We start from the raw sequence: 23,565 nt of genomic DNA on the forward strand, positions 1-23,565 counted from the left end.
GTCACCGCCGTATCGGCAAGTCCGCGCGCCGTCAGACGCGTTTAAAAACTGAATATAAATAATTAAAAAAAAAAACGAATAATAAAAAAAGGTAAACATCATATTGATCGAAAAATAAATAAATAAAAGTACAATGTTAATGAATTAATAAATGACATGGTATACACTCAGACTACAATGTGATGGGATGGGGAATGTGACTATGATTATGATTATTACGATAAATAATTATTATGAATAATCGGGTTCGGCTGTTGACAGTGCGTGTACTGTACACACCTGCGCGCTTTGTACACAGGTGGCCACGCCCAAAACAACATTGGCAGGTTATTAACTTGCTTTCAACACATTCCGGGCAAATCGAGCAAATCGCACCGGCCGCCCAACGACCACCTCGGCGGAAAGTGCGAACGGCGCGGAGGGATTGGTGACGAGCGTCGCGTATCTGCCACGTCCCGGAGCGAAAGGCACCTGGAGCAGGGAGGGCAGGTAGAGACGGGGGGAGGGGAGGGGGGGGTGTCACGTGGTGCCCCAGGTAGGTGCGCTACAAAAAGGGGAAACGTTCGGCCATTACTCCGCGGTGGTGGCTGGCTGCGGGAGGTGCTGCCGACGACGCCGACGACGACGCTTCTTCTTCTTCTTCTTCTTCTTCTTCTTCTTCTTCTTCTTGTTCTCCTCCTCCTCCTCGTCCTCCGGAGCCGCTCGTCTTCACCTCAAGGCTCGGGCCTCTCGGGTCAGGCGGACAGGTCTTCGAGCGCTGTCGCTTTCGCTAAAGTACCGGATCTCTCTTACTTTCACTTTTTTTTATATACTTTTTTTTTCCGTTTTGTTCCGTTCTTTTTTCTTTTGTTGGTTTTTTTTATTTATTTTTTTTGGGGGGGGGGGCGGGTGGGGGTGTGTGGAATGACGGCACAGGTAGACTACCTGGCGGTGGTGTTCGCCACAACATCTGGAGCGAGCGGAGACCTTCTCGGATCAGACGAGAGGGAGGTCGTGCAGTTGGTATGGCAACTAGTGGACTTAAAGAACCAAAAGGTACACGTGTGTATATATATATATATTTATGTGTGTGTTTTTAAGAAAAAAGTATTTGAAAGAATAGCAGGTGGATCGATATTTTATTCACAGCATCAACGGCCCACACCATAACAATAGGCAATAATCATAATGTCATACAAATAGAGAATAGAAATCATTGTAGATATACAATAAACCTAAAATAAACAATTTAACCTCCGTATCAACTTTTCACACAATGAAATATCGGAAATTGTACAAGTTTGCATACATAAACATGAAATGACTCTCTACATATACTTTGTGTGTAAGGGTATATAATAATATGTTTACAGTATTAGATACCAGCAACTTTAACAGGAGGAAAGTCTGCTTTGTAATACCCAAATCAGTCTCTGGTTAAGCACATTTCCATGTTTGTGTATATATATATATATATATATATATATATATATTTTATCTTTTTTCTTTCTCTTATCGACAGCTAGAACCTGTCTTAGGCCATAGGCTGCTCGGCTGTGAGCACCTTCCAGTTTCTCGTCTGATGTGTTTTCTTCTTTCAAACCAGTTGGGCAGGGTGAATGAGCTCTTGATTAAGCCTGAGCACTCAGACATGACAGAAGGAAAAGAGGTTGATGGGGAGGAGGAGGAGGAGGAGGAGGAGGAGGAGGCAGCAGTTGCGGTGGAGGAGGTGGAGGAGGAGAAGGAGGAGGAGGAGGTGGAGGTGAGGGGCGAGGAAGAGAATGGATCGCTGGCAGACTCTGTCTCTACAGCCACAAACCTGGAGGCGGCATTAGACCAGGTATTCCACACTCTACCCATTGGAAGGTATATCCTCCACGCACTACTAATTACTACACAGCTTACGACCACCACAACTTACTACTCCTTACATTAGTACACATAAATGACAAAGTAGTTATTTACCACATCAAACACAGTATTAATGAAGGTTGCCATATGAAAATACACTTGTAGCCTGTAATGGGGAAAATACTTTAAGTGATGTGGTGATGAACAGCACTGTCATGGAGAAGACGGTTAAATGATAAAGAGGTATAACTCTCAACAGTCTAGTAAATGGAAATGAACTAATTTACATAAGGACTTGGGGAAATAAATACATAATCGGTCTTCCAGACCATAAATACCATCCAGAACCCAAGCATTGATAATGAAACCGGAGAGAAAAACTGACTATATCATTTCAAATGAAGGCCGCAGCGTATTGTTTTTCCACACAGTTTCTGATGCAGCATGTATCGGAATGTGAGAAAAGACGGATATGATTTATCATTTCTCGTATGCCCGTCTTCGCAGTTTCATCTAACTCTGACAAACGAGATCAACAGCACGGGAGACGGAACATCAGTGTGTTTGTGTACGGATGGGCAGCTTCACATTCGCCAAGTGATTCACCCCGAGGCTGCAGGCAAGGTGAGCGCTGCAGGAACGACATCATCCCTCTCTGATGCCAAACAGAGGTGTAAAGTAACTTGTTACTACTACTGTCGTTACTGTACTCGTCGGCGGCACGTCGTTGCGTGTAACTAACCTATGTAACTATAAACAAGTATAACTACAACTGCTTGAGTTAATATCTAACAAAGTATTGCACTTTGTTATTTTCAATTACGATCACTGACACTGAGTAGATATAACATTTGTTCGTCTCCTAGCTGCTGTCCGGTTGACAAGACCGGAGGCGAAAAAATTAATTTGATAACAAATAACTTGAGTAGTTTTTACTATATGGATGATAAACTTAGTTGAATCATTTCCCTCTTCACTACTAAGTTAATCACCTATGTAGTAGCAGCACTCTTACTTAAAAAAAAAAAAAAAAAAAAAGGATGTGTCAAGTCAGCACGTTTGCTGTTCATTAAATCTGACGTGATGGTCTTTGCGGGGACGGACGCGCATAAACACAGGCGTACAGGGCTGCCGATCCGAAATCTATAAAGATAATGCCCGGTTCTCTGTCGAACGACGCGGTGCAACCGTTGCAAATTATTACATTTGGTTTGGGCTTAAGCAAATAACATTATGGTAGCAGCAAAAACGGGCGCAGCTCTTATGAAATCTTGACACCCAGCTGTTGCTGGAGAAGGATGTTCACATCCTTCTTCTTTTTTTTTTTTTTTTCCTCTTGGTTGGCTGTGAGTGTGACTATTCCCCCCCCCCCCCCCCCCCCAACAGAACACTCAAGCTCCAGAATGTTTTTACTCTTTCTTCGACCTGCGGAAAGAGTTCAGGAAGCACTTCCCGACTTCTGACCTGAAGGCTTTGGACGTGCCCTTCATGGCAGAATGTATCCTTGATCACTGTTGCCTGTTTCACTTCTGCACTTATTAATACCAGCTTTACTGGAACATTGTCATAGATTGCATGCCTTCCCTCTGGGAGTGACACAGCGACTTTGTGAGCTCAAATACTTAAAGCCGCACACTTGAAATGCACAAATGGGGTGTTGGCTACAAGACTCCAGGTTTTGAAATGCAAATAGAGAAACAATGGCAGCGCTTCGCAAAGCGTATAGTTAAAGAGTGTGTGTTTAGCCAACAGGGCTGACCCACACACCCTTTGGAACGGAGCAGCCGAGGTTCCTCTCCTTCTTTCTCTCCCTTTTCTCACAGCTGTCCTTCTTTCTTCAACTCCTTTCTCAGTTTCTCTTTATTTCTCTGCTCCTGTTTATATTATATCGCTCACATCTTCTGTACAAACACAGGTTTACCATGCTTAACAACACATTTGCCGCGCCCCGGTCTCAAAAATGTTTGGGAGTTTTCGGGATATTTCGACCTCGTGGTTCCTCTCCTTGACCGTTTCCATCGCAGCTCTCAGTGTACCCATTGATGCACCAGCTGTTTCGGAGGCCTTGGAGTCCTCTGCTGTACTGGCCCCAGAAGTAGCCGTGCAGCAGGTGCAGACCATGGCGAGCATCGTCCTCGCCTTGCTCTCTGAGCCCCTGTGTAAGTGGTTGATGGGAAATTTCACACCGTGTTCTCGTTAGAGGTGTACAGAGACCTCGTTATCTGTGTTATGTGTTTGTTTTTTTTTGTTTGTTTTTTTCTTTCCTTTTTTTGGGGGGGGGGGGGGGAGGACCCGGTCTCGACGTTGCGTGAACGTCGTTCGGTAAATTAACGGTACGAACCGCGGCGCTTGGCTGCAAAGACGAGAAACCGAAACGCGTCCGGTCTCTACGGAGACGGGTCTTTGTATTCTTAAATTGTATTCTTTTTCTAATTTAAAAATTCCACTCAGACCCGAGACGTTTCTTTTACAGTTTAGGGGCGCGGTGCGGGGACATCGGCGCACACAAGCGCTTCACTTGCCCGCTGTCGAAGAGGGAGCGAGCGGACAGGGAGAGGTAGAAAGGGTGGAGGCAGGTCGCCGGAGACAGAGAGCGCAGGACAGGTTGAAAATGATCACACTGATTTAATAACATTGGGGTTAGGGCGATTGCCCTCCATCAGCGGAGGGAACCGAGAGCGTCCGGGAGGCGCGGGGAGACGGGGAGCGGAGCGCTGGTCTTAAAAACCAAACCGTTTCTGTTGCCTCGTCTCACGTGATATTCGACACCTTTCGCGCGAACGTTACGAAATGTATCCATAGCAATCATATACGTGGGAACAGACTCCGTACGCAACTTTTCCGTAAAGGAGGCCAATGTGGGAATGACTACCTACTGAGATTTGCGGATATTTTCGTTATGCCGTGATGTTAGGGATTCCATGTGGGAAAGGGCTTTCTGTTTCCATCGCATTGTTTGTGTTTTTCCGAAAAACGTATTCAGATTCAGGTACATCCTCAGTACTCATATAGTGTATTGTGTATATATAGCACATAATAGCATATCCTATCTGGTCACGTTTACTTTTCACACAAACTATACTAAAATGATCTTCGGGCAACTTTATCGTCCCTGACAGCTCTTACGTGTTACAAAGCTTCTTAATCGGTTCTCATGTTGTGTTAGGAAGCACTTTTAAACACTTTAGTTATATCGTGAAGATCTCAGTATGAAGCAACCCTTGAAAATTTTTCCTGTCTCCGCTACAGGCCACAAGTTTCTTTACCCCGAGAGAGTCAGTGATAAGTTTGAAAGCGGCACTTGGTAAGTAAACTTTGCTTAAGATTAAAAAAATAATAATAATTATTGAAATGGATTAAAAAGCTGTAAGCAGGCTGCAAAACCGATCCCCCCCAAAGCCTCCCCGTAGAACGCTCATCTCTGTATGTTTTTTTGGGGTAGCAGTAAGATGGAGAAGGTGTGTGATAACACCGTGATCAGAGCCAGGGGGTTGCCGTGGCAGTCCTCAGACCAGGACATCGCTCGTTTCTTTCGAGGACTCAACATTGCCAAGTACGTCGTCGATGTTTTGGGGGTTTTTTTGTTGCCGTTTTTTAACGTTACTCTTTGTTATTCGCGTGACCGATATAATATTTACTAGATATTCTCAGCCTCATCACTGACCCAAAGGTTGTGTTGCGCAGAGGCGGCGCCGCGCTGTGCCTGAACGCTCAGGGGAGGAGGAACGGAGAGGCCCTGGTTCGTTTCATCAGCGAAGAACACAGAGATCTGGCTCTGCAACGGCACAAGCACCACATGGGGAACAGATACATCGAGGTGACCGCACCGAACCCGGGCTCAGCGTGTCCCGCCGAGTTGACGTCTTACGGCCGGCCGCGCCCCTGTTGCGTTTCAGTCGCACTATGCATTGATATTGACATTTCAAAACCAAGTGGACTGACTGCATTGTTCCCATTCAATTGTAGGTTTACAAAGCAACGGGAGAAGACTTTCTGAAGATAGCAGGAGGTGAGAGATAGGAACCGAGCGGGGAAAGAAACAATCCGACTGTGCTAACGGGAATCTAATTACAGAATGCGATTCTGGAAAGAAGGAAATAAATAGGCGCATCTCAGGGTAAAAGGGGTCTGGGGATCCTCCGTTGGATCTGGGGTGCAGGGATTTTCTCTTGTTAGGCTAAATCTAGTCACGAAATGAAACATGAATGATCGCTACTGCTGAAACTGTCATTGTCATGCTAATATAAAATGCTTTGACTTGAGAGCATTGTCCTGAGGGTGAATACCCGAGAAAGACCAGAAACTCCAATCACTGCTATCAAAGACATTTAGTATGATCACTTCCCCCCAAAAAATGTATTTATTTTTGATGACATTAGAGTCTTCCAGGTTGTCACTGACCTCGTCAACCAGGCAGAAGGGTCAGAAAGCTTATTCTTTTTTGTGTGACATTTTAATTTCCATTGCAGCAGTGGAGCGTGATTGAATAAAGACGAGCTTAAAGGGTTTAACTTAACAATCTATAAATGCGGCAAAAACAACGCAGGAGAAGTTATTCCAGAGTGCTGTTTTTTTTATTATTTTTATTTTTATTATCATTTCTTTTTAACTATGTGAGCTCCTTCTTTCTAAATCTTTACGTCTGTGTGTTGGTGCGCGTCAGGGACCTCCAACGAGGTGGCAGTGTTTCTGTCTCGCGAGGATCAGATCATCGTGAGGATGCGGGGTCTTCCCTTCACGGCCACGCACGAGCAGGTCCTGGCCTTCTTTGCCCAGGGGGAGGCCCCCAAAGAGGCCTGCCCGGTCAGCGGGGAAACGGACGGCATCCTGTTTGTCCGCTACCCGGACGGGCGCCCCACCGGGGACGCCTTCGTCCTATTCGCCTGCGAGGAGCACGCGCAGTGCGCCCTGAGGAAACACAAGGACATCTTGGGAAAGAGATATATCGAGCTGTTCAAGAGCACGGCCGCCGAAGTCCAACAGGTATGTTAGAATGTGGAAGTGTGCCCGCCCGAGCAAAACGCTGTCTGTCTCCGTGTGCATCAAGTTGGGAGGACAAAATCTGTCTTTTTATTTTTTTTATTTGTCCTCTTTGTGATGAGAAGAACTGTTGAGTGAATGACAATGAGTCTCTCACTTCAGCTGAGTTATGAAGTATAAAATTAGTATACATATCTGTCCAGAGTTGTTTTTTTTTTGTTTTTTTTTCTTTCTTCCCAACCTTGGCTTTGAATGTATGGGCGATTAGGCATATCCGTTTTGAGTTCATAAAGGTGTAATTTCCTCCCAAAATCATGGCAAGAGTTGGAGAAAAGCCATCTGATGACAGTTTTACAGAGAAAGTGTAAATAAAATGAAAATGAGTCGTTGAGCGAGTCGAGCCGCCCTGAGCAGCCGAGCCGGTATACTTTGCTGCAGGTGCGGCGTGGTAACTGCTTGCACGTGTGGGTTGCAGGTGTTGAACCGGTATTCTTCAGCCCCTCTCATCTCAGTGGCTCCTGCCCCTTTGGTGTCCATGCTGCCCACCGTCTCTCTCCTGCCCCCTCCTGGTGGCATAAGGGACTGCCTGAGACTGAGGGGACTTCCCTACACAGCCACCATTGAAGACATTCTTGCGTTCCTCGGGGAGTTCACACATCACATCCGACCACACGGGGTGCACATGGTGCTCAACCAACAGGTGCTTAAACTGGGATCTAACGAATAAAATATTTACTTGGAACTGAACACTGGCTTGCATGGCTTTAACAATAGTAATTTGAGACAAAACGTTTCCACGCCCTACCTTTTTATTTTTTCCTTTCCCTTTTTGCCTTGTCATCCTTCTCCTCAGGGTCGTCCATCGGGTGACTGTTTCATCCAGATGACCTCGGCAGAGCCAGCCTTCCAGGCCGCCCAGCGACTCCACAAGCAAGTGATGTCCAGCCAGCGTGGCATGAACAGCCGCTATGTGGAGGTGTTCCCCTGCAGCGCCGAGGAGATGGGCCTGGTGCTGATGGGCGGCTCGCTGTCACATACACACATACACACACACAGCCGGAGTAGGAATGGGACAGGGCTCAGCCCTCCGCCATGTAAGTCCAGACGTAAGTGCTGCTGGGAGCTGGGGGTGCTTTGGGACCGCAAGGGTAGGTGGGCTCCTGCTGCAGGGGCAGAGATGAGAGGCTAGAGGTTAAATTCTGCCACCTCTCGTCTCTGGGTTCTTTCTAATCGAGAATTATTTTGAGGACGGGGGCATCTGGTCTGAGCAGGAATGGTAGGGTGTGCGAGTGTGAACAGTATGTTGAGATGAGGGTGTTTCTGTGCAACTGTGTGCGATTTATTTATTTATTTTGTGTGTATGTGTGATTTCTTTATGATTATTTTTTTAATCTTTGGTGAAGTTTGCATGCAAGACAATACTTTTTCTGTAAACTGATTACTCTGCACCTTCGATTTCCTTCTCTATATTCACACATTTTGAATTAATAGTTGTTATATGTCATTATTATAGTATAGTCAGTCTTTACATCACTTCTTTATCGCTACTGAAGTGGTTTGTAGTGATCTAAAAGGTTGAAATGCATAGTAGTTGATAAAGCTGCTCTCAGATTGGTAGAATTGGTTGCGGGATGTTCATTCGAAGCCTATTTGCGTGTGTGCTTGTGGAATCAGGAGGGCTGTGGGTCAATGGGGTGAGCTGAGCACTGGTGTGTAGATACCTGCCATTTTCCCGATCTCTCTTCTCTCACCCTAAATGAATATTTGTACACTCTAACTTAAAAAAGGAAAGACGCTAACATAGGAAAGTTCCTGTTGGCACAGTGTGAAATACAGTGTGTTTACACATGAGTGAAAGTAAAAGAGCACTGGGAATCAGGTCCGGGTATGTGCAGGTTGTTGGAATGTCATGCTGAATTAAGAATAACACCTTTCCATTATTATATTCCAGAGGGCTAGAGTACGTCATGATACTTCCTTGCGCTTAAATGCTCTCACACAGACGTTTCTGTCTAGTATGAATGGTAATTTCTTGTCAGAGCTTCGCTAAGTAACAAACAGTGACAAAAAAAAAAAAGAAAGAAGCGTGATAGCCTGCTGCAGTATTTCATTGCTCCTTCCTTCCGTCTCTCTCTCTTCCTGTCGTCCCCAGGTCTGTCTCCACCGACCTACTCCTTCGCCACGGCCCCCCAGGTCATGCCTGCAGAGGCGGCTGCCCTTTACCCCCCCATGGGCCAGGTTCTGCTGGCACCCCGCCCTCTGGCCCCAGGACACCCCTACTACCCTTCAGCTCAAGTCTACATGAACTACACAGCCTACTACCCCAGGTACCTGCTGCGGCTGTAGATAACATAACCAGATGGGCCAAAAAAAAATGTAATTTCCTATCGAGGTCCCCCATTTTCATGTCTCATTTTCCGTTAGTATTTTTTGTGTGTTATGATAAGAATATGTAGGTTGGTTGGTTGGCTGAGGAAAAGGACTTGGACAAGGTTAGTTAATGAGTAAACAATGTGGTATCAGACAACTTGGTAAACATCAGCAACCTCTCTTTGTCCTTTGTCGGCCGCTCCAAAGAGTGACGGTGTTTCAATTCTTTATTGTGCCCAGTCCTACCCTCTAGGTGTCTGTGTAGACCTATTTGTGCGTGTGTGTTTATTTGTTTTTTAAAAAAAGAAAAAAAAGCACAATTGATTTGAACACTAATGACACTAATGGTGTCCCTTGCCCCCATCTTTGTTTGTTTCTTAGCCCACCTGGTTCTCCCACCACCCTGGGCTTCTTTCCCTCCCCCGCTCCTCTCTCCTCTCCAGGGGGGTTGGTGCGCATGCCTGCTCTGACCTACAGTAACGGAGTCAAAGATCTCATAAATGCTGTTCAGGGATACCAGGTAAAAAAACTATTTAAAAAAAAAAGTGTGTGTGTGTGTGTGTGTGTGTGTGTGTGTGTGTGTGTGTGTGTGTGTGTGTGTGTGTGTGTGTGTGTGTGTGTGTGTGTGTGTGTGTGTGTGTGTGTGTGTGTGTGTGTGTGTGTGTGTGTGTGTGTGTGCGCGCATGAACTAAGACATCTATGTAAGACAACTGTTCAGCGCCTTGGGCATCCCCACATGCCTTTTCTGTGGGATCTAAATGTTGTATTCAAATCTCCTCCTATTGTGGGTGTGTATCGCCAGGCATGCTCCGTTTGCCCAGAGGCTCCCAAACTAGTTTATCTGGTCTATTATCCCTTCTCTTCTCTGGAATAGACTCCTGCTTGCTTAGACTTGCCAGAAGTCTTATTTAAACATAGAGGGGAACAGTAGAGCTCCAATGTTTTTCCTAATTCAGTGGATTCTCACAGAGTTTATGCCTGATTAGCGTTTAGTGACTTGTTAGCAGTGAATATTTTATCGGAAGGCATGGCTCCTTTATTTTTTTTCCCCCCACCCTCCACACTGGGCTGGCAGCTCGACGGGTCTGTGTGTTTCTGTGACTCTCAGGCCACTGTCTCTGTGCCTCCTCCCCTCACACCACAGTATGCCTCCGAAGACGGCCTTGTGCATGCTCACGGGCTCATGCACGCTCATGATCCAGCCAGGACTTTGTTTACGCAGCCCAAAGAATGGGTGTGTATTTAAGGTGTCTGAAACAGGTGGCAGGTAAGGACTGGCTGAAGGCTCCAGGTGGGGATGTAGATGATGGCTGTAGCTGTTTCCTTCGGATTCCGGATGATAGCGGTGTGACTGATTTAGACGCAGCGGTTTCCACTAACCATTAAGCAGTTGTAAGAATGACTGACTACAATGGTGTGCCTGAGCAATGCGCTGAGAGGACATTCCTCGCAGTGTTAGGCTTTCTTCATGTCTTGGTTTGCGTTTGTCTCTATGCAAAGTAGAATCATATCGTAGACGTTAGCTCTGTCACATGCTCTCTGCCCAGGGCACGATACAGTGCATCGACCTTCCTTCTATGGTCACGCTTCTCTGCCCCTCATGAAGCAGAGTGATGGTGTTGTGGAGTGGTTGTGCTGTAGACGGGGGTAACAAGTGTGGCAGACAGGTGACTGGTACGGTGATGGGGATTGTTCTGTTGCTGGTGGTTCATCTGTCTTAGCGCTGTAGGACCATCACCCCTCTGGCCTTGACCCCGTCTCCCCTCAATGTCCCGTTGCGTCTCCGTTTTTTCTCCCCCCTCCAGAGTCCTGTTGAGTCGGCCCGTCTCCTGAGCAGCAGTCTGATCGGTCAGTCCAGCGGAGGGGACGTTCCTCTCATGCCCCTCCCCGCTCTTATGGCAAAGCCGGGAGGGCAATACCTGGACCTGACCCTGCTGTAGGGGGTCACACAAACACTTTTACAATGACAAGGAACTCCTGACTACTTGGTACACGTGGAAGACTCTAACCACGTGGTTAGGTTTTCAAATAAAGCCTTTTAGTTGTTTTTATTTATGTTAAAGAACAGAAATTAATGTATTTTATACCAAATCAATGTGGCCTTAGCCAAAATAGCAGCTTTGTCTTACATTGCACACTGTGTATTTTTTAAAGCTTTATCGAGACGTAATGACTTGTTATATGATATAACCACTAAGATATATTTGACAAAAAAATATAGAAATGACTTAGTAGAAATTGAGCTGTATCTTTTCCCTGTGCTTTTCTGTGAACCAGAGTTGAATGTGTGTGTGCACGTGTGCGTGCGTGCGAAAGAGAAAAGTATTAAGCGCGATTGTGTCGATGCATTTTTTTATACCTTTTTTTGTTTATATAATGCATTTTAATTATCTTTATATACATTTGATACAATACATAGTGATTGTATTGGAAGCTTTAGTGCATGAAGAAGTTAGTAGTACTACTATAAGATGTTTACATGTTGCCAACTACCAATGCACTGCTTAGACTACTATGGGATACGAGAGCAGTATCTTTGAATCACAACATACATGTTACACTGTAGGATGTCTGAACTTGTCAAATTATTGGATTCCTCAGGCTTCACATAAATATATAAATACACACACACACACACACACACACACACTCTCTCTCTCATGGACTCTCATCCCACCCTCATAGTCCTTCCCTGTGCCCTGTACAGGGTTACTTTCATGTTGTATAATGCCCTTGTGTTCTTGCCTTTTGTGTTTGTCCCACACATGGACCACTGGTTATCCCAGTTCATGGTAACCTAACCATGGGATTGTGCTCTTCCTTAAACGCAACTTATATGACCGGTTCTCAGCTTACTGGTCGAACATCCAGCAACCGCCAAAGACCCAGCAGTCGCTCGGGCGTGCCTCGTTGCCTCATCCATTGACGTTCGATGTTGGAGATTTGGAATAGCTCAACAGTTTCCCTGCATTGGAAATCTCTTTTTTAATGCCTTTATCATAGCTACTGTTGTTGATTCTGCAGCAGGTTGAAGACAGCTAATAAAGGGAAGGAACCAAAGGACACTGTTGACATTCCTGTCGTGAGTCTGATTTCCATTCGCGCCCTGGGGGGGAGGTACCTGCGTGGGATCAGTGTTGCGGTCCACATGTCCTGAAAGAATGATGTCATTGTGTAGGACTGTGTCCGTCTCCTAACTTTTGTCAGTCGGCAGTGGGCTCAGGACTGCCGCCCGCGACCAAGCTGGAAGAAAAAATAAACGTTGTTTGTCAAGCCGGCGTGTCTTCAAGGTGTTTTATTACGCGTTTGTCTACATTCCCTTTCCTTCTTCCTCCTATGTTTATTCATGGTGTGCTCCGCGTACTTTGCGAGAGTTTGCAGTATATAGGAGCACTTTGAATTCAACACAAACACACAGGTGGAGGGTTACCGATGGCAGAATGTTGCCGAAGGGGAAAACTCTGGGAACTCCCTCTTGCCAGCCACCGTGGGTTTCATACCCATACACACCAGAGCAAAGAAACTATTGTCAGTCAGGCACACTAAAGATATTAAAGGACTGGAAGGCCTTTTTCTTTTTCTTTTTTTTTTTAAGAATGTGGGAAAGTCAAGAATGGCGAGGGCAAGAGGGGATAAGAGAGAGAGGAAGGAAGACAAAAAAAGGTGTCTGACCCCTCGAGGCAGATTTGGCATTGTGTAATTCAACACTGTGCACCCCACCCAAATTGATCCCTTCTATACACAGTCACTCATGTAAAAGGCTCACGGCTTAAACCAGCATAGCGAAACACTGTTAAAAGCGTTCTGGTAAAATGTAAATGCTGTTTAGTACGCTTCATGTTGATTAATCAAGTTATACATCAAGTTATCACATACATTCTATTGCTGAATGTCGATATTTCATTTGGGGCAGTTGGAAAATGCCAGCATGACTACAATAGCACATGAAAAAAATTACTAAAAGACATTATGTTTATAGGACTTTGAGTGCAGTTCTACAGCTATTATTATCAATGATATCCTGGGATTAAGGATTCCTAAACTTAAACTCTTTTTCCTCATTGAGCAGCGTTGTGTTCAGGTTTACAAGAGCGCACTCGCTCGCAAACGCACATACACGACACAATACTTTGTCAGTGCAAATTCCTTTCCACTAAATTGTATCTCGCCTTCAATAGAATTGTGCTGTTGTTACGCCGCTGAAGGACAGAGCAGAGGTGCAATTACTGCTGCTTGACTCATCATGTAGAAAAGGTGTGTGGGGTAGAGGCTGAACGATCAGTAATATTCCTTCACAAGCTGGGCGAGGCACTCTCTCTCTCGTATGTGCGCGCGTACACACATGCACGCACACGCACGCACGCACACGCACACACACACACACACACACACACACACACACACACACACACACACACACACACACACACACACACACACACACACACACACACACAGGGTGAGGCTAATCCACATTCCCATGTCAGTAGAGCAAAGATGCCGCAAGATAATTATCACACTGACACTTTGGCCTTTAATAAGATCAAACCGGGGGCAAAAGAACGCAGCGGACATATACAGTGGATAAATAAATACACACTGCCTCAGATAAGGTGGTGACAACAAAGAGGCAAACAACAAAGTCATTAAACAGCTTAACCCAGGACCCCTGCGGCGAACATAACAATAGCCAAGATAACAGCCCGTTCACATGAGCTCCGCTTGGCGTTTGGCCTCTGAATATTACGGGATAAAAACTCAAGACTGAACAAGACAATGATGAAGCTGCGGACTTGTTCTTCACCCGTTCTGCAGTAATAAAAATACAGCAGCAGCCAATGTCAATTTGTCTCCATCTACTGGGACATTCGAGACTTATCTATTTCTAATCTCCCGTAGCTGGCTGCGTTGGGTTCACCTTCAAATCCAGGGGAAGGTATTGCAAAATGTATGTTCAATGCAATGAAACTTTCCAGAGCAAGGGCAACAAATTCAACATTTCAAAAGAACACGGCGATGAGTGACGAATGCATTTCATCAGCATAGCATTTACAGTTCCTATATACATTTGAAATATGTTTGAATAAAAGTGAACATTTGAGTTCAGCTCAAAACACTGAGGTTTTGAAGGCTGTGAACGTCATTGGAAACAGTCCTGTCGTCTTCTGACGCTGATGATACTATACCAAAACTATGCATAATGCTCACAACAAATAAAAAAAAAGTCCATAAATAAACATGTTTTTTTTCTGCATATTACTGTGTGTGTGTCTATGTTGTCTGTCAATCCTTCGATCTTTGAGGATCCATCACATTGTGAAAGACCACAAAGTACAGTTTCAATCGATTGAATATAAATTCTCTCCTAAAATTCATCATAATAAGAATCAAGCAAAATACTTTTGTACAAATATATATATTTCTCCCAATGCCAAACGCCTTACGAACATGAAAAAAAGGGACCAGGGACTGTGACCCCCTCGTCACCTTGTCCTTTCTGTGGGTGTTGACGATGTCACAGAGGTCAGGGGTCAGCGTCTCAGAGCTCGGTCATGAGGAGCGCCCTCAGAATCTTCTCTCTGTCCAATCTCATCTCCTCTCCGCTGCACACAGGAGCACAGCATCGTGACATGAGACAATATCAGTGAATATTCCTTCACACTTTTTTTTCCAAAATCTAAAAATCAATTTTGCAAATGTTTCCAAGCCACCAGGAGCGGGGGGTTGGGTGGGGGGGGGGGTTACCTGTCGTTATGGGCGGCTATGTAAGGGACCAGGTGAGGGATGGAGCTATGGTAGAAAGAAGGGGAGAGGTTTGGGGAGAGCGAAGGAGAGGGACAGCAGGGACTACCCGCTTCCAATGTTGGCATATTATCCACCTGAAATACACACACAGGTATGGAAACACACACACAAACACACACAAACACACACACACGTTGTTCCCTCACAGAGACACACTTCTTTTTTTTTTTATTCAGTGAAAAGGTGTGAATTACAAAAGTGTGTGTTCACGTTCCTGTTACCTGTGGGTATATGGGCGGCTGTATCTGTTTGTCGAGCGAACTGTTAGACCCAGACTTGGCAGCGCTCTGGGAGGAGATTGCCGCAAGAGCTTCGGGAAGATTATCCTCGTCTTCGTGGTTACTGCGGAGCGAAGACAGCATCAGCACTTTGAGGACAAAAAGCCAGGGATTAAACAACGCCGAACGCGGCGAGCGGCATCCGAAGCGGCGGCCCGGCGCGAGCGCGGTTCGAAAAGAAAGAAAAAAGTCCCTCTTTCTACAACTCACAAGCTGAACTGCCTGACCAGTCTTTTCCTGCGGTTGGGCTGCGCTCTCTCGGGGGTCGGGTTGCGCTCGTGCCACTGGCCGGTTTTGTCCACGGTCAGAGTGGATGCGGCCGAGTCCTGAGAGGAGCTCTGGAATCTGTGGGTAAACAACACACACACAGCAGGGGTCATACATGACAAACAGGAAAAAAACAAAACAAAAAAAAAACATGCGCTAACATCGCCATGGCGCAGACGAGATACTGGCCTCTCGTTGAGGGCGTCACTCGGCTGCTTCCCCCGCGGCGTGGTCGGAACTTCGTTCTGCATCGCGCACGTGTGTGGTGGTGGTGGTGGGGAGGCAAAGAGGTTAGCTCCTGAACACCGGAATCAGCGCAACAGGACGTTCCACTCCACGGGGTGGAGGGTTCGGACGGGATACTCACCCTGAACGCCGCCTCCATCTGGGCCTTGAGGATGTTGCACTTGAGGTGGTCGGGGAGCACGGAGGGGGAGCTGGGCGGGTGCAGAGACTTTTCGGACAGCTGCTTCTCCTCCCCCTGGCGGAGGACCAGAAGGAAAAGGTGAGAGATTAAAGGGTGACCTGATTGCGTAAGCTGAATTAAAATACGGAAAAAGGAAATAAGTGTGTGTGTGTGTATGTGTGTGTAGGTGGGATGGTGTGTGACCTTGTTGTCGATGTTGACGTGAAGCGAGGGCTGCGGCCCCGAGTCGCTGTTCGACTCCAGGGCCTTGAACGAAGACGGCGAGAGGTCCAAGCCGTCGGCCGGGTGGGGAGGGGCTCGATGCTCTGGCGCATGCACGCACACACGCACGCACACACGCACACACACACACAATATTGAATAGATACTGTAGTAGGTGCTGATTAGCTCCAGGACCCCTACACACACACACTGACATGACGCACAAAGTCTGCAGACCATTGCTTTCCTGGAGAGGCGGCGTACACTCACTGGCCTTGGTGTGCGTATGGCAGAGCGTGTCTTGGCTGTGCGTGTGTCGCCGGTGGTGGTGGATCTTTCCGGAGTACGGAGTCTCATTTTCCTCAACACTGAACTGATGCTCCGAGCCGGGAGCGCTCAGAGGGAAACTAAAGATGACAGACACAGTCAACACAGTTCCTCCACCTCCAGCCGCCTCCACGCTTTTGCTCGCTGAATCTGCAGCATTCCAAATTTAAGATCGGCATGCAACCGTTGTTTGGTAATTATTTTGAACATTTCGAAACCAGAGGGATTCCCAAATGTACAAATTTTCATTATAACAACAATTTGCTTGTTTTAAGATATCCATAAAAAAAAGAGAAGGATGAATCATATATAGCTATTGCAGAATTTTAACATTTTGTTTATTTTGACAAGGCAATGTGGTGACATTTCTTCAGCATACTTGAATTGAAGTAACAATCAAAAAGCTTCGGGAGACAAGAGTTTCAGTGATCACACAGAAACATGTAAACACAGGTTTGATTTAGCAAACGATCACAGATTGAGCAGTTCAACCAAAGAAAAGCCTACGAAGCAAATCACACATCTGGAATTTTCACCTTCACCTGATACGGTAAGAATACAGTTAAGCAGCTTTTCCCTAGTTGATAGTAGTCTAGGTCTATAAACATATTCCGTCACATAGCACTAATTACTTTTTATTTTTTTTAATTTTTTTTATTTTTACATTCAGGGGACCTTACGGTCGGATCATGAGCACAATTCAAGTTTACCTGTATCGAAGTGATTTAGTGACTGTGGGACACTTTAGGGAAACTTGATCTTGCCCCATCAAATGCATTCAGATATTAAAACTTCAACCGCGGCGGCAAACAAAGTTACACAGGCAAACAAATGCAAATGCTCCATTGGATTACATTATTCAGGATAACCCACTTCCTTATGTAAAATGGAACACAACGGCCGATACGTGGCTGTGATGACAACAGTGATGATGATGATGATGATGATGATGATGATGATGAAGACGACATCTCCCCCCCCCCCCCCCTCATTGAGTCCATCAACAGAGGTTCTTCTTTTTATTTTTTTTTAAGTTTGTGTAAGGAGTAAGGGTTCCGAAAAGGGCCCGCGGGGGGGGAGGGGGGGGGGGGGGTCAGTGGTCAAAGTGCGGTCATGACCTTATCCCTGTAAACCACACTGATGGATCCCGGGAAGGCTCCACTGGTCCGCTCTGGAACGGGATGATGGAAGGACTCGGGACTGGAAGCCTCACTCTCGGTAGAAGGCCTGAACATGAACAGTGGCGCTCGCGCGCACACACACACACACACACACACACACACACACACACACACACACACACACACACACACACACACACACACACACACACACACACACACACACACACACACACACACACACACACACAGAGAGGCAGTGGGGAAGCAGACAGACAGGTACAGACACGAGCAATGGAGTCTGTGAGTGGCATGGATTGGGATGGTGACCAGACTGACGGGTAACAAAAACAGGGAGGAGCCCAGGAGCAGGGTGCGCCCAAAAATAGAAACCTGACCTTGTCATTCGGATCACTAGGACCCCTAAGGTAGCTTAAAAACGTCAGCCCGCCCCCCGCGTTAGTTTTGATGTCGGTGTTGTTGGTCTTACCTGTGGGGTGGAGTGTGTCCAGAGTGCTGCAGGAAAACTGGAGGGGTGAGGGCGGGCTGCCACGTGTCGTGACCCAAAGGGATGTTACAGTGGTACTGGGGATTGATCGAAGAGTAAATATTGTCACATCCAATAATGTATTTCCGTAATTAAATAGGCTGTGTGATTTGAAGTTTCTCACCGGATGTAGGCTGGGGTCAGGACTAGCGTGGGAGCTGGAAACAAACAACAATATCATCATAACCAACAGTAGATTTACACGCGACTGCATTAAGGAGCACAGACACTGGACTGGATGTGACAACCCATAATGAATGGAATGACTCACCTTACTGGTTGATTTAGGTGTCTGTCTAAGAGCGTGTGTGTGTGTGTGTGTGTGTGCGTGCGAGTCTATAATTGAGGGACGTAATGTTCACACAAGGTTGGAACACATTTGGGACCCTGAGTTCTGAAGTTCAGCTTAGAATTTTGGCTTAAATGGATTGCGTGTGTGTGTGTGTGTGTGCGGGCGTGCGTATGTGTGTGTGTGTGTGTGTGTGCATTTGTATCTGCTTGCATTTGCATGTTGCTCATCTTTTAGGAGACTCACCTGATGTGCACTGGCTTCGCTGGAGATATAGCTGCTGCAGCCGGGCGAGGTTGTTCATATGAGGAAAGAGGTGAAGGAGAGACAGAGAGAGAGAGAGAGAGAGAGAGAGAGAGAGAGAGAGAGGATTTAAAGTGCGGGTGTGGCTGTCATTCATCATTAAAGTATGGACGCTGGGTAAACTATTTGACGTGTGTACGTTGCTTGTACCTCAGCTCCTACACCGCCGCTCCCCTCTAACAGGCGGTTCTGTAGCCACTGTTTTGAAGCCTTTGCAAACAGTCTCCAAACGAGACTTGTTACAAGAGCATGACGCAGATTGCCTGTCATGTACTAATTGACGCCGAAGGAAGTCGTTTTCAACGGGCTTTGTATGGAACTGACAGATCAAGTCAGCAAGCTGGATTGAAAAATAGTCATTTTTATTGATCATTGCTTGCCCACATTGAAGCGGTTTTGTGATACGACGGCGTGGGACTTTTCAAGCCTCTTCATAGTTTAGTCAGTTGTTCCGGAGACTCATTCACTTCACTGTGTCTACACAGTGACCACAGAGGCTTCCTGATAGCTTTCAGAGCATAGAGGCGTGAGAAGACATGTCAGAAATTAAATTCATGTCTTTACAACTTGTGGGTGTGCGCCTTACCCTAGTGCCGGGTCTCCATCCCTATCTGAATAAATAGTCGCTGTGTGAATGCTAACACTCATTCCGGGGCACTGTTTTATTTATCTAGGTTAAACTATGTAGAGCTGAAGGTGGAAGATCTGTGAAAACCACTGTTTCCCATAGATGGTGGGACTTGCGGAGGACCAATGAGTATTCAAATCGTATATGAATTGCAAAGTAGTGAGCGTCAATAACTTTGACACCTTTTACACAGTCTAAACACATACAGGCGACTACAACTAACACTCATGTATTGAGTTAAAAATGTATCATTTCATAGAAAATACGAACCGATCGAACGCCATCTCCATCAGAATAATAATTGTATCACAACTTTTGACCCTTGATTTAAGTGATCTGAGGCCGACAAAGTAATTAGTGCGCCATTAGTCACGGGCGTCTTTTTATAAGCTCATGTGACTCACCTTTGCCCAGCGAGTGTGCACGGGAGGGGTATCGCTTGCTCGGTCGCCTCTCAAATGTGTTCGCCCTCCGGAGTCTACTTCCGTGAGTGGCCTGGTACTCAGTCTTTCCACTGAGAGAGAGACAGAGAGACAACATCACAACAAATGAGTCGATTCGTCAGGGGATTGAATAGATTTGTGTTGTGACTAAATTAATGTTTTTTTCCCTGAGACCGAGATACAAATCTCTGGCCTCGGACCAACTTTCCGTCGGCTTCAGTTCACGACGGCGTGAATAACCGTGCGTCTCAAGTCAAACAGCACAGCTGTTTGGCGGCTGATCTGGAAAGTTGTTTATCTAAAAATGCACACACTACTTTTACTTCGCTCAGACGCCTAACAGTAAATAACCACAACCCGCCCGTATCTGGCGGGTTATCCATTTACACAAAAAAAAATGCAAAGATAAGACTTTGCATCGAGGCTCTGCATTGTTCCCGCCACTCCCACTGGTGACAGAAATGCGAGTTTGCCTTTTCCTCGTCCCTGAAAATAGTTTGACAAGAAAATAAACAATGCGACGGGGAAAATTCTGTCGCCATAGGAACAGATCTGTGTCGCCATAGATACACTGTCACCATAGCTACTTGGGCTTGGTTTCACATGACACACCATTTCCCATATGCAAGAGAGCAACCATGGGCCAGATCCACCACGCTGTGACAGCTTGGGCGACGCACACACACACACACACACACACACACACACACACACACACACACACACACACACACACACACACACACACACACACACACACACACACACCCACACCCACGCACACGCACACGCACACGCACACACCTCGTTTTGGAACCGCCCTACCTGTAGCGGAAGCGAGACCCGAGTCGCGTGAAGTCGCTGCGGCCCGCCTTGCCTGCGGCTGGCTGGCGCAGGCGGAAGAAGGCGTGGCTCTCCACAGCACACTTCCACAGGTGCTTACAGCTCTTTGAACAGGCCAACTGGAACATAAACGTGTGTTCCTGCTCTCGCCCCTAGACACACGCAAAATAACACACTGTTGAATACAAATTTTACGTTTCTGATTCTGATGACACATATAATCTTATATTTGATTATAGGGCAGGTTTGATCACACAGTCATATATTATTACGTCATCATTCAGCAGACGCTTTTGTCGGATACGAATTATCATATACAGAGATATGTTATTTAGTTACTACTGTCTCACTGCTTGTAAATAAGGAAAAATGTTTTTCAATCTTGGAATACGCACTTTCTCATCATCCTCCACGACCACCAACGTTAGTCGACTCTTTTTGAAGTCCAGGCGAGTGATCTTGGGCCTGGGTCAGACACAGGAGGCACACAAAGCATGAATATTATGGGAGGGAGGGATGGATGGATGGATGCAAAGGAAGGGTGAGGGACATGGCTGACATAGTTACCAAAAGAAAAGGCCTATCTTGGTCACGCCCTCAAACACCAGGATGCCGGTGGGAGTGAGACCCAGCGCGTATTCCCCTCCATCTCTGCCCTGATGACGGGAATGAGTTAAGAAACACGCGAACTTCGAGAATCACCGAAGAGGCGGACGGGCAAGACGGACATTTATTTATCCCGCACAGGGAGTGACGAGACCACCCAACACAGATATAAGACAAGAACACTCACTCTAGAATTACATGGACCCATAAGTATACTCCTACTACAATATTAAAAAGCTCCTAACCAAATACACATACGTTATTTTACAACCAGACTTATCCAGTTTTCTATTAAATACAGAGGACCAGCAACACTACACTCAGTAGTAATTCCTCCCTCGATTGTTTTAAGAAATATTTGAAATTGTTTTTATTAAATTAATTATGTGTAAATCAGATGTATAATCATAAAGCTCCACGGCTCCACGGCACCTTTATTTTGTTGTTTTTTCTCCATTTTGATATTGTCCAACTCTAACTTGTAATATTGGACAATTTTTATTTGTGTGTTGCTCTGCATGTATAAACTCCGCTAAACACATATATATTGATACTGATAATGTTAAACAATTCAAGATTCAAGAGGTTATTTGTCACACACATATATGCAGTGAAATGTCATGACGCCCGGAGATTACGCACAATAATCTCTAAAAAATAGTAAAAATACTAAAATGTGCACCTACAAACCTTCACAAAGTGCATGTCCACTCCATAAAGCTCCAGCCACTTGCATTTGTTGAGGAAGGAGATCTCTGCCTGAGACGGGCTTTTCCCCCTGAGGACGAGACGAATGGATTCACGAAGGGTTTTCAAAATGGATCTGACTCGCTGTGTCACTCTGTGTGGCAACTGGCAAGCGCTCCACGTTGTTTTTTCTCCCTCCAATTTGTTTAACGGAGTTAGGGAGCGCTAACTAGGCTGGGCTGTAGGGAACCCCCCCCCCCCCCCCCGCTCGTCCAGTGTTGTTGTGCCACCGCGGCTCTGTCCTGACGTGGCAACGGCTCAGGGGGTGCTCAGCATATGTGTATGTAATCTCATCCGAGATGGGAGCCATCTTACTTGCGGCTGGGTTAAATACTGACTGGATTCAATCAAGACCCTCCAGGGATTAATCCCTTAATCCTTCACACAAGCCGCAGAGGGCGGGGAAGGGGGAGCGAGAGAAAGGAGGGACGCCGGACTTCACCGGCCCTTTTCACTGGAAGCCCTGCAGCCCAACCACAGTGGCTGAAGGGCCCTTTTTATTTTTCCTTTTCTTTTTTGTTTTTTAACTGCTCGGCACCTGGCGTTCTGACACCAGATGTTCTTTGTTTTCCAATGAAGGGACAAACTGCTTGGCTGAGGCTCGCGGGCAACGCGCATCCCACTCACAAGCTGCTTGACATCTCAATAGTATTGTAATAACTCCTGTGGGTGTCTGCGAGGAAAAGCTGATATCCTACGGGAGTTTAATGAGAAATGGATGGATCACACAAACAAACACATTTTTATTTATTTATTTTTTTTAAAGGACAGTGTCTGGATCGCTTTACCGCTAGACTACTCAGACATAGAAATAGAGCAGTTTAACCTCACCTGAGATCTAACCATTTGTTGAAGATGTCCGCCTCCATGGGCTCGCTCTGTTTGGGCGTGAAGCGAAACTCTGACACCAGCTCAGGAGAATGCTCCAGAGGATCACAGTCTCCAAGCTCACCTGCAATCGGTGAACCCATGTGCACATGCACGGACACACAGCCATTTAAATATGCACACACACACACACACACCACACACACACACACACACACACACACACATACACACACATACACACACATACACACACATACACACACAGTCACTGAAAGGGTGAACGTTCGGACACAACACTCTACAGTGTGCAGTGTGTGATTGGTTGATTGGGTTGCAGAGTGACTGTACCCCATTAATGAATGTCGCCTTAAACCTTGAAAATAGCCGATTCAATAGCTGCTTTGCAGATCTCTGTATGAAGCCCACTTACTTTGTAGACAATAGGCCCCTAGCTCGACTGAGACCTCATATGGGCATTTCAACCTTGTGAGAGAGAAGAAAATAAGAAAGAGTCACACTGCTCTGACGTGCGCTTACACTGGGGCACAGAAGTCATCAACACACCGATGAATTTCATTTTTCAAATGCGGGGAATCTGTGTTCCTATCAAGCATCGGGGCAGAAAGTATGTTCGTGTACTGGACTTTGTGTGTGTGAATTTGTCTGTCTATGTCAAGTAAGAGAGGAGCAGGACTTTTCCTAAAATAAGCAGCCCCCTGTTG

At 46.2% G+C, this 23,565-nt stretch overlaps 2 protein-coding genes across 2 annotated transcripts in view; one reads left to right on the forward strand and one right to left on the reverse strand.

Moving 5' to 3' along the window:
* Positions 1–903: 903 nt before the first annotated feature.
* Positions 904–12,447, forward strand: esrp1 (epithelial splicing regulatory protein 1; the record flags this gene model as incomplete). Its single annotated transcript, XM_080004726.1, has 16 exons — positions 904–1,002; positions 1,586–1,819; positions 2,338–2,454; positions 3,217–3,328; positions 3,855–3,989; positions 5,080–5,134; positions 5,273–5,383; positions 5,515–5,647; positions 5,797–5,839; positions 6,494–6,813; positions 7,286–7,510; positions 7,664–7,916; positions 8,963–9,137; positions 9,562–9,700; positions 10,325–10,414; positions 10,986–12,447. 16 exons carry the CDS (start codon positions 904–906, stop codon positions 11,118–11,120), a joined length of 2,376 nt encoding a protein of 791 aa, XP_079860852.1. The 3' UTR covers positions 11,121–12,447.
* Positions 12,448–14,719: 2,272 nt separating this feature from the next.
* The window catches only part of epb41l4b (erythrocyte membrane protein band 4.1 like 4B), a gene marked incomplete at its 3' end in the record, with an annotated part of 13,408 nt that continues 4,562 nt past the window's right edge, over positions 14,720–23,565 (reverse strand). Inside the window, exons 6-23 of the mRNA XM_080004727.1 lie at positions 23,274–23,326; positions 22,844–22,964; positions 21,956–22,043; positions 21,227–21,315; positions 21,055–21,124; positions 20,642–20,811; positions 19,778–19,887; positions 18,689–18,722; positions 18,278–18,311; positions 18,097–18,191; positions 16,429–16,565; positions 16,141–16,262; positions 15,898–16,011; positions 15,720–15,775; positions 15,474–15,608; positions 15,207–15,327; positions 14,926–15,059; positions 14,720–14,783 (exon numbers count right to left, since the gene is read on the reverse strand). Coding sequence (XP_079860853.1) covers positions 14,720–14,783; positions 14,926–15,059; positions 15,207–15,327; positions 15,474–15,608; positions 15,720–15,775; positions 15,898–16,011; positions 16,141–16,262; positions 16,429–16,565; positions 18,097–18,191; positions 18,278–18,311; positions 18,689–18,722; positions 19,778–19,887; positions 20,642–20,811; positions 21,055–21,124; positions 21,227–21,315; positions 21,956–22,043; positions 22,844–22,964; positions 23,274–23,326 — 1,747 coding nt within the window. The remainder of the gene's footprint in view (positions 14,784–14,925; positions 15,060–15,206; positions 15,328–15,473; positions 15,609–15,719; positions 15,776–15,897; positions 16,012–16,140; positions 16,263–16,428; positions 16,566–18,096; positions 18,192–18,277; positions 18,312–18,688; positions 18,723–19,777; positions 19,888–20,641; positions 20,812–21,054; positions 21,125–21,226; positions 21,316–21,955; positions 22,044–22,843; positions 22,965–23,273; positions 23,327–23,565) is intronic.

The sequence above is a fragment of the Zeus faber genome, assembly GCF_960531495.2.
Source record: "Zeus faber genome assembly, chromosome: 8".
NCBI lineage: Eukaryota > Metazoa > Chordata > Actinopteri > Zeiformes > Zeidae > Zeus > Zeus faber.